The sequence below is a fragment of the Diorhabda carinulata genome, chromosome X (genome assembly GCF_026250575.1).
Source record: "Diorhabda carinulata isolate Delta chromosome X, icDioCari1.1, whole genome shotgun sequence".
NCBI lineage: Eukaryota > Metazoa > Arthropoda > Insecta > Coleoptera > Chrysomelidae > Diorhabda > Diorhabda carinulata.
The window spans coordinates 28741253-28753042 of record NC_079472.1 but is presented as its reverse complement, the minus strand read 5'-3'; the positions used below and the strand labels follow the sequence as shown (position 1 = coordinate 28753042).

At 31.8% G+C, this 11790-nt stretch overlaps 2 protein-coding genes across 2 annotated transcripts in view; both read left to right on the top strand.

Annotated features, from left to right (window-relative positions):
• The first annotated feature begins 625 nt into the window (after positions 1-625).
• LOC130902438 (uncharacterized) overlaps positions 626-11790 on the top strand; it is a 28597-nt gene continuing 17432 nt past the window's right edge. The window contains exons 1-2 of the mRNA XM_057814582.1: positions 626-765; positions 10759-10929. Of these exons, the coding sequence (XP_057670565.1) occupies positions 10768-10929 (162 nt within the window). The 5' untranslated portion in view covers positions 626-765; positions 10759-10767. The remainder of the gene's footprint in view (positions 766-10758; positions 10930-11790) is intronic.
• Positions 3982-5625, top strand: LOC130902439 (zinc finger protein ubi-d4 B-like). The gene has a single exon (XM_057814584.1). The coding sequence runs from the start codon at positions 3982-3984 to the stop codon at positions 5623-5625; it is 1644 nt and encodes a 547-aa protein (XP_057670567.1).

Sequence of the window (11790 nt, the reverse complement as noted above, 5' to 3'; positions counted from 1 at the left end):
CCTTGATAAACAACTAAGTAATTCGACCAATTCCATAATCCACATTCCTCTCGATTCACGTTGTTGCAGTATTATATTGCATCTGGGAGATAAAGCGTGCTCTGTACGCTCTTTCGATCACTTACCATGACCCACGCTATAGTCCCGGTGATCTAAAATAGTAGTGTGATTATTTAGAGAAGTTCGCTCCATTTAGTCCAGCGCTGTGCTTAATACGGTGGGTAGACATGCATAAATACCGTTTTTGCGCCGCTTTCCGAACTGTCTAGTTCTTTAAGACTTGAATAATAATATATTATAATAAATTGTGTATGAGTTTGCGGAGTATGTAGAAGGTATTTAAACAAAATAAATTCAAAAAATTTTGTAGATATTTATACGAAAAAAAGATGGAATTAAAAACGAAATACCAAAAATTATAGGATTTGTGGTTGCAATAAAATACATTATAGTACTTTCCATGCTTACTTTTTCTTGGAACGAGAGAATTCCATTTTCCAATTAAAATTTGATAGGAAAAAATAAATAAAATATATAAATTTATAAATACGCCCTCCGCTACAGTAGTCACATAATTTTGAACGATGGGATTTTTATCTAGTGATACTATTTATTGATTGCGCATGTCTACAATTTGTTGATTTGTGATGAACGAATGAGACTCCGTGTCAAACCGATTAATCGAAGCGGTTACGAATACAAGATATCCGCCATTACGCTTGTAAAATACAGGCAGGTCAGCTTGAATTTCTTAACCTTTTGTTGGTAAGTAGTTTTCATATTAAATACATTGTCATCCTGTAGATTTATTCGTAGCCAATGAAAATGTATAATCATACTTGTTTAACATTTTTTTTTCATTGGATGAAAATATCTAAACGCTAACGACCGGCGTTGATATTCCTTGAAAGCAATTTCATAACAAGTTTTTTAATTCGTACTTTAAATATTACTAAACTAAATGTTTCATCTAATATAGTAGTGAAGAGAATTTGTTTTAATATAAATATGATTGAAGTATCGATAACTACCTACACATTGCATTAAAATAAGCAAACCCAATTCAAAATAATATTTGCATTTTTTCTGTTAGTTTAATAGTGACAGCGGAAAATTCCTTTAATTTGATGGTTATACTGTTATGAAATACTTGACAAAAATCCATTTCCTTCAATAGTTTCAAAGTAATATCAACAATTACAACATGCCGACAATCCTACTTAGGAGTTTGAGAAAATAGATTTACTTTTATATCGGTTGAATTCAATTACTATTCAAAATAGTTGTATGATAATCTAATGGAAAATGATTTTTACATGATTTGCACACTATATGATGAGTATGATTTTATTGGAAATATTTTACATTCACATATGATAAAATTTAATGAAATCAAATTAGAATACAGTATTTCCAACAAATTGATCACTTGGTAAATGAAATAGATCCAGTATACTTTTCAAGTTTAACATACACAGGGTAATGGGAGTTTCGCGTTAATTTTAATAGTTGAATTTGATGTATTTATGAAAAAAATAAGAAAGCCATCTAACTTTACAGATTTAAATCATATTTTAAAGAGAAGTTAATGTGTATACAATTTTATCGAAAGCTTTTTTAGAGCACTTGAATGTAGTTATAAATTTAAATCTTGAAAAAAAAACAAATTCGAAAGAAGATATTAAAGAAACTTATGTAATGTGGTCATTCATTTGACTAACTTTCATCAGTTTCCTAAACAAATATTTCTTTACTCATGTTCAGTCAGAAGACAAAATTTAGTGAACTTATGAAAAGTTTATATAGAAAAATTAAGAAAAAAATACAGATATCAATGTTGTTGTATATGTCATTTCTTAAAAAGCTTTCTGGCTATATAACTGAATTTCATTATAATTTTAATCTTATTAAAATTATTTTTATCCAAAGCAGAAAACTTTTGAGGTATTAATGTTGTAGATAAGTTATTTTATAATTTGTATGAGCATAAGGAGAGTACGAATTATTGTTCTTATCTTGAAACAAGTCTTGTTTTTAATAAAACTTTAATCAAAAAATAATATTATGTATCCCAAATTTAATCAATAAATGTAGTACCGATTTCTCATTGAATCTTTGCCATTAGAGTCAAAAGTTACAAACATAAGTATCTTAAGTAAAATCTCACAACACAGCACATAAATAGAAATTGAATCCTTCTTATGTGAATTCCTATATTTCTGGATATTTTGGGAAATATTGTAAATTGGTTGGAACTGAATGTATATCATTAAGTTCTTTTTTGTTGATTTTGGCGAATGGAGGTGAAGTCTTTATAACTAAAACTATTCACAACTTCACAAAATATTAATTAACATTTACTGAGTAAATTACATATCAATAAAAAACAATTAATGTATTTTTCTACTCCACCCCCATCTAATAAGACAAAAATTATAATACAAACTTTAAGTTCATTAAAACTATTTGTAATGTCACCTTAACTCAAATGCTTTAAAACACTATTTTGGTTTTATGATATATGATAAATAACAAAATGTTTATCTTCATCCTGTACATGTGAGATAAAAAGAAGAAACTCAATAAATGGGTTTCAAATATTTATTATATAAAATATAAGAGAAAATGCATGTGGCAAATAATTCTAAGTCTTATTATTGGTGTAATATCTCGATATTTATATTACTATTTACCAAACAATTCTTGTGATGAATTATTTTATATACCTCAGTACAATTCTACTTAGACCTGAATTAATTGGTATTTCAATATATCTACTAGGTACACAAATACATTTTAAACATATCCATAGAGATTTATATATTTTGACCCTAATTTATATTTATTAATGATATTTACAAAAGTTTTACATATATATATATATATATATATATATATATATATATATATATATATATATATATATATATATATGTATGACATTTAAACTATTTATTACATGATCCAATCACACATATAAAATCAAGCAAGCTAATATCTTAAACTAACTTCATACTACAGTTGAAAAAATATTGAGCTATCTTAGCCTGTTTGGCGTTTATGTAATGAATTTACTTACTTCAAGTTAGGGGGTTCAAATATTACTTCTAAAGAAATTCGGTTCATATATTTTGATGTTCTAATGATTATATTAATATAGCTTTTTTTATTTGAAAATAAATTTCATTGCAGATTTTGTTCATATACATACATTCAATGGTCCCTTTCCCTGTGTATGTTCTTAGTTAAACATCACAAAAATGCATATGAAATTGATGGCTCTTTTAAATAAATGTAGAAGTTTGTGATGATTAGAGACATTTATTCCAATTCATATTGAACTTTGTTTAAAAAAAATTCACAAAAATATATAATTATTGTTACTAATATTTGTTAGTTTTTGAATAAATGTAAATACTACAACATGCATCCATATTTCATTAAACAGTGCTACTCAAATTGTTTTGATGGTATTAGTAATATTACAATGCATTTTACTATCTAGACTACAAAACATGTTTTCAGCAGTTTGATATTTTAAACAACTAGAAATTTTCTACTATTTATAGTATTGTTTATTAAATGAGCACATGTACAGCTGTTTTCAGAATAATTTTAGAATTTAAAAGTGCCAAAGAAGACATTGAAGACTTTAAATGCAGTTTTTGGATGCTGGAGCTCTGCAGTTGCTCTACATTCACTTTAAACTTAGAATTTTCGTCAAGAATTTATCCATCTAAAAAAATATTCTCAGTTCTCAAGAAGTGAAAGAAAATTGATTACACAAGATTTGTCCCAAATAAAAACAGAAAGACGTGAGGCTGCTTTATATAAGTGGGGTAGAAAACGAAAATAGAAAACAATTGACTCAAACAAGCATTTATATAAGGGCAATAAATCGTTAGCTCTCCTATGGTTTTATAAGATAAGATTAAATTGGCATTTTTTAACTTTTCACATTGTTGTAGGTTCATTTCCAAAATGTCGAATGTGACAACAGCATCTTGTCCCGAGCAGTCTAATAGCTTATTAAATAAAACAACTACGGAAAAAATTGAAAACTCTATCAATAATTCAGCCTACAATGAGGCAATCGAAAACTCTAGCAATTATAATACAAGGCTTTGCATTGAAAGAAGATTAAGGTTACCTTTTATTGATACCCAGACTGGTGTGGCGCAAAACCATTCATCTCTATATATCAACAGAAGGCAAAGAATACCTGGTTTATTGTCGGGTCAAATATACTCGTACCCCAGGCAAAGATGGCGCAAACGAAAAAGCCAATATTTAACAATGAACGCAAGAGCTTTTTCTCGAGCAGCTGATCATCTGTTAGAGGGATCTGATGGTGACATCCATAGTATATCCCAAATAGAAAATCCTGCTTTACAAGATACCGATAGTAAAGACAGCCAACTTCTTAAAGATGATGTACCAAAAGAATGGTTCTACGATGAAGCGGATATGTTGGAAATGGACAATTATGATGAACCAGATCCAGATTCTGATTTAGACTATGAAGAGTGTTACAGTAAAAGAAGAAGAGGTAGAAGAGGTGCGGGTAGAGGTCGTGGGGTCGTTGATTCTCCAAGTACGCCCAATAGGCGAAAAGGAAGTGGCAGAGGACGTAAGAAGTCTAGTCACAATTTTGAACCTACACCTGGAGATCCAGATAAGCCGTTTGCATGTGAACTATGTGGTGCAAGATACAAAACAAGGCCAGGGTTAACTTATCACTATGGCCATTCACATAAAGAAGGCGCAAGTGATGAAAATTCACGTGACAGCACTGCACCTACCCCTCCCACTCTAACCAGTGGAGCTTCAATAAGTTCGGGGTTTTCTAATGTTCAAATGGTACCCAATCCACAAGTCATACCACCACAACCTGCAGGTAGCCCACCAGTAGGAAATTCAGTACTTTCTGCTGTGGCACCTGATGCCTCCACATCCAACAAGAATGATTTGGGGCAAGTCTATCAAGATAGTTATGTTTCCTTTCTGAATCAAACACCTGGTGCACCCCTCAGACGAGGAAGACCCTCGCCCTCGCATGGTTTGCCCCCAGTATCTTTATCTGCTGTTTTAAATCAAAATCAAGGACCCCCACCTAATTTACCACCAAATTTACCTGAAGAATTATCTCCTCCACTTGAAGATCCTCAAATGCCTGTATTAATTCCAGAGAAAGCACTAGACTTGGGAACAGTTGGTGCTGACATGAGCGGATCAGTTTTAGAAAATACTGTAACTTCCTCTATTCCAGAATCTTCAAAAAAACCGGCAAGCCCTTACTGCGATTTTTGCTTAGGTGATTCCAGAGAGAATAAGAAAACAGGGATACAAGAAGAATTAGTATCCTGCTCTGATTGTGGAAGATCCGGACATCCAACTTGTTTACAATTCACCAACAACATGAAAATTTCTGTTAAAACATACCGTTGGCAATGCATAGAATGTAAGTGCTGCTCTGTTTGCGGAAATTCGGACAACGATGACCAGCTACTGTTTTGTGATGATTGTGACAGAGGGTATCACATGTATTGTTTGAGTCCTGCTTTGGTAAACCCACCAGAAGGATCATGGTCTTGTAAATTGTGTATTGACCAATTTCACAAGTAAACTAAGTTGACTTTAAATGTACTTATTCACTTACTATATCTAAAATTTCTGAATTATGATCAAATGCCTAATACACTTTTTATAAAGTTATCGAACATGTAAAAACAGATACTAAATATATGTACTAAAAATATTGATAATTAGGAAACTATCTGTCCTCTGGAAAGGGGACTTGGACATGTTCTCATTTTTTGTACATGTCTTTCATAAATGAAGTGCTAAGGAAAGTTAGAAAAATGAAATATTTTTTCAATAATAAATTAGAAAAAATTCAATTGCGTGGAGGGCTATAACAATCTTTTATTATCAACAAAAATGGAGTAATCATAGTAATGAACAAATTCACAAAATTTTCTCTTCAAGTCACGTTTTCTTTTCAATGGAATATTTCAGCTATAAATAGTCTAGCAACTATTTTCCAGATGACTATTCAGAAGATAATAAGTAATTAAATTTCAAGCACACAAGTTTGTCTCAAATTTATAAAGCAATTGTTTGATCTGGAGGAATAAAAGCCTTACATAAAGAATAGTTTATCAAGTAATATCTTAAAACTAACAACGCCATCAGTATTTTTTGTCGATTCTACTAAATATATATGGGTTTTAAAAGAATTGCACTAATTTACAACTTTCAATACCTTAGCAAAACTTTTTAGATTTTAAACAAAAATCTCAAGTCTTAATAACCAATAGCTAGTTGCATTAGATTTGTTGGTAAGTAAAAACGCATTAGACTGTGTTTGATTGCTTCTCAATTTAGAAAAGTTGGGTAAATGAGATACACATCTTGATGATCACAGTACAGATGTCTATACAGTTACAACAATGGAACTAAAAGTACACTATTGCGACAGTTGTTTTTATAATTTGCTGCTACCATGTAAGAGCGACCCTCATCTAGATTCTTCATAACTTTGATCGGTTATCCAAATTATATCGCCCTCCTTCAACTCTCATGAGTTTTTTAAAATGGTTTTTAGATGTTGTGAATTAGTGTATACTTTTAGATCCGTTTTTATTTAAATAGTCGAATAAACTAAAATATTTTTTTAATAATGTTCCAAAAGATTAATAAGAAATATTCAAACAACTCAAGAGCCCTATCAGTTTTGATTTTTCGATTCAAAATGATATACTGTATGGAATATATATCGTTCTGTTTTGAATTGATGTATTTGACTAAATGAAAGATCTACCTTTCCTACTGATTGAAAAGTGGAGCTGCATATAAGAGAAATGCCCATCATCCCTTCTTGAAATAAAAATAATTCATTTGAAAAATTAAGGTTTATATACTGTTATTTTTTCATTAACTATGTTTTCCTTAAAACAGCATTTTCTAATTTTGGAGGGCAAGACCAATCACGGCATAGCACTAAATAGAGTTTGAATTGATTATGATTATTTACCTACTACCAATATGTAATATCAAACATTATGATACTAATATGAGTTTCGTAATGAGATACTTTACCGCACTAGTGGAATGAACTCATTATTTCAAAATTAAACCTCATTTATTATAATAATTAAACACAACACCTGTACAATTATTGATGTTTATTCCAGCTGACGTGGAGGTAATTGAAGAATTTTAGTTTTCAATTTCAATTGAGTTTTTTGTAGAAATGATTTCTCCTCCCATTATTTGAATAGCTATATTTTTTTGTTTTCTAAGGATGTTTCTACATATCCTTCAGCGACACTTTTCCGCTTCAAAAAAGCCAATAGCTGTGAATATTTACTTATGTCAACATTTTTCTTCACTTATTATCATTGTTCTCAGCATACTATAATGTGTCCATAATGATGATGCATTTTCTTTTTCAGCTTTCCCAGCAAAATAAGCTAATAAAATTTTCTCCGATATATCAAGGACTTTTTTTGAAGTGTACCACTCATATTCTTTTTCGTATCTATTGCGGGTACTAGGGTTTGTATTGCGTTATTTGCAGCAATTTCTATATCAGAATTCACACTTTCATAGTCTGTATCATGTCGATACAATTATACCAAACTGAAGTGAACGCGTCAAAATTGACAGTTCGCAAAATAAATCAACAATGAGTGCAACGCTTGCTTGTTACATGATTCTAATATCATTAAATTCAGGAATATTGACTAATTTTGAGTAAATAATTAACATTATTGGTAGTAGGTAAAATAATGTACTATATTCATATTTCGATATTCAATGGGTTATCAAATTCCCCATCTCATTTCGTAATATGAATCTTTACGACACTTATATCTTAAATAACTATTGCAAAATTGATAGTGAACATTATTTATTTTTAATATGGTAGTATTTGTAAATTTGGGTTGGCGACCAAGTAATTTCGGATTTGTACTATAAAACACATTTTTTAATCAATTCCATATTTTCCATTTTGCTCAAAGACCTTTTGCCATCTTTCTCTCAGCTTCATTATTCCGCGCTCATAAAATTTCTAGTCCTTATCAGCAAAAAACTGAACCAGATGCGATTGAAGGTCATCGTCATTTGTGAAAGTTTGACAAATCAAAGAATTCTGCCAACTTCGAAATAAATGGTAATCAGATGGTGCCAGATCAGGGCTGTAGGGGGATGTAACATCACTTTCCAGTCAAGCTCTAATAGTTTCCCACGAGTTGACAAAGATGTGTGAGGCCTTGCAATATCATAGTGGAACACTAAAAACTTTCCGATTTGACAATTCTGGCTGTTCTTCTTTGATTGCTTTATCTAGTTCCATCAATTGTTGACAGTAAACATCAGAATTGATCGTTTGGTTCATTGGAAGCAGTTCCAGAAACACCTTTGTAATCCCACCAAACTGACAGCTTGAGATTTTTGTTGTTTTTCAGTTCATCTTGTTTGCTCAATGATCGTTTTCGAACTATGTTACTGTACAGGACCAATTTTTCATCACCAGTGATGATTCTTTTCAAAAAAGAGTTGTTTTCATTTCGTTTAAGGTCTATATTGCAAATGTTGATTCTTTATGTTAATGAATTTCTCTCACCCAAGAATTTGATAGGGTATAATTGAGAGATGTAACAAATCTACTGAAGAGAAGGAAGATTCACCCCAACATAATATAAGTAATCGAAGACTTGAACACCGATAATTACACATATATCAGAATGGAAAATAAACCGAGCAGTAGAATATCTGTAACTGCCGATATCAGACAAGGAGACAGCCTCAGCCGTTAGAGGATACCGGATGGGAAACAAATAAATAAAAATAGTTTGTTATGCTGATGACGCACTGATTATCTCAGAAGACGAAGCTAACTTACAAAGGCTACTGTATAGATTTGTACAAATAGCGAAAGCTTTTAATATGCAAATATCCCTGTAGACAACCAAATCTTCTACAGTATCCAGAGAACCGAGAAGATGTAAACTCGCAATATACGATCAGAGTGTAGAACAAGTGATGTCATTCAAATATATAGGAGCAAACATGGTAAGTAATAGAAATCTAAAGAATGAAGTGAAAGATTAAGCTTAAACAACAAAAGCGTCATTAATATCAGGGTACCTGAGAGAGGTTATTTGGCGGAATAAATATATGACTACCAGGAGCAAAGTCATAATATACAAGACCTGTGTGAGACTAGTAATGAGATATGTGTTGGATACCAGAGCAGAGAACACCATAAGTAAGCGACTTTAAGAACTACTGAAATACGAACGCTGAGATCAATAGCGGGAAAAACATTATTCGACCACAAGAGAAATGATGAAATAAGGAAGATATGTGACATCCAGGATGTAGTGAGATGGGCGAGAAATCGACGAAGAGAATGGAGAGACCACGTGGACAGAATGTCAGATAACAGGTGTGCAAAGGAAGAAAAACCGAATACATCCCGACCATCTACAAGATGGTAAGAATTCTGGTCTTTATAATTCCAGCTGCAGCTAGGCAACCATTAATGCAAACATAGGACTAAGTCCTAACCTACGATAAAGAAGAAGAATTTCTTTTTATTCGTGAGGTACCCAAATATCAAGCTTCTTAACAAGCCCAAGACATTTTCAGTGTTTTTCAATTGTGTGCGATACATATAACTCTAGAACAGTTATATGACGATCCTCTTCAATTATGACTTTGATTTGGTCATAACTCCAGTAGCCCGACCACAACGTTGCTCATCTTTGAGGGAAAAATCTCCAGCCCGCAATTTTTTATACCAATTCTGACAAGTGCGCTCTGTTAAGCAATCAGCACCATAAACCTCACATTTTCCTTTGTGAGCCTCAGCAGCTTTCTGACTGGAATCACGTAACAAACGGTTAAGAACACACTAACATAAGTTATTAAAAAAATAAAGCAAGACTCTCTATTAGTAGAAAGCGAAAGTACTTAGTTGCCAACCTTTTATCTTTTTTTAGATTTAACCATTATGTCATTCAAAGATATGTATGTAAAATAAATTTAATAAGTAACGATATCTTCAATACTTTTTTAAGTTATTCATTATTCCACTGAATACATTATTTCTTAGTTATATTTAATTTTAAATAAGTTTGAATGTATCGCTGAAAGCAAAATTGAATCGACTGCAGATGATTAAGTATTTTAGTCACATCAACAAAAATTATATTATCCATGGATTAACATACCCATTTTGAGAAATTATTATACAACAAAAGTAAACGAGTTTTTTATAAACAGAAGTCACAAGGATAACTAAAATATAAATCTGTGAGGTATATAATATTTGTCAAAGTGTAGATATAAAACATCTGGTATATTTTAAATATATTTATAAAATTATTTGTGTAGAAAGAACATAATATATATGGATTATTAAATTCTGTTGAGTTTTTCATTTTGGTATAATAGAACCAGTGGAAGCAGGTAAAATGAAGTTTGAGGGTAGTGGGGCTGCTTTTAGAGAGAACATCTGCCATATAGAGTGAGGGTTAATTGTAGTAGTCAGTTTAATATATGTTAGAATGGAGGTAAGAATATTTTACTTTCGTCAATATTCTACATAGTATTTACATTTATTCGAAAACAATTATAATTTTTGTGTCCGCATTGCTCATTAATTAGGAATTAGTTATCCTCTCTATGATGGACTTGAAATTTTGTTAAAATTGTGAATTTTAGTCTACTTTATTTTTTTAACAGAAATTTCGAATGGATCAACAAAGCATGACTTTACTACACACTTCTGGTCCAATCCAACCGCCTTCATCAAACGCCCCTCCCCATCCCAGGCGGCTGAATCGTAAAGGACATGGACCATTACATGGAAATTTACAAACTGAACGTTTGTCCCTGAGCGAGGAAGCAAAATTGGTAATTTTTTTATAACATATAAGAGCCGAGAATGTGATTTAGTTCGTTTGGAGTGCTAAATTTTGTCAGTTTATTTCTAAAATTTTTTCGTTGCAAATGGAATTTTCTGTATCTAAAATTACTTGTGTATTAGTGGTCGTGGTATGGTAGAATCTTTGCTTTGAATAGCAACGAGCTTTTGAACAGCGAACAAAATATTTTTATTCGTTCTCCAAATGGCTGTCGAGCGAAGTTTTATTTGATTGGTAGAGAAAGAGAGACGAGCTCGTTGCGGTAGTCTTATTGGATGGAAGCTATAGACTTTTTTGTGTGTTGTAGGAATGCTGCTGACATAGTAAAAATTTTTCTCTACGGGGCTGGGGCTGTGGATAATTGTGAGATGGTATCCTTTCGTTTTTCGAACGCGAAAGTCAGAATAAACGGGGTTTATTACTCCTCCAGAATGGCCGCAATGAGATAGACAGGGTTGCATCCCTTCACCTCCCTTATTTAACGTTTATAGCGAATACGTCATGAGAGAAGTTCTAGATGAATGGCAAGACGGAATATCAGTTGGCGGAAAGAGGATCAGCAACCTGCGCAACAACACATTGATCATAGCGTCAACCATACCAGTTATAACAGATATTATGACCTGACTGTCTATTATCAGGGAAAAATATGGCTTATAAATAAATAAATCCAAAACGAAAATTATGATAGTTGATAAACAAGACAATTCTCCACAAACATCAGAAATTGCAGGCTACGAAGTGGTAAACAATTTTAACTATATTGGTTCCTTAATTACAAACACTGGGAAACGCAAAAGCAAAATACGCCATCCTCTGACTATGGCAAGATCAGCGACTACCAATTTAA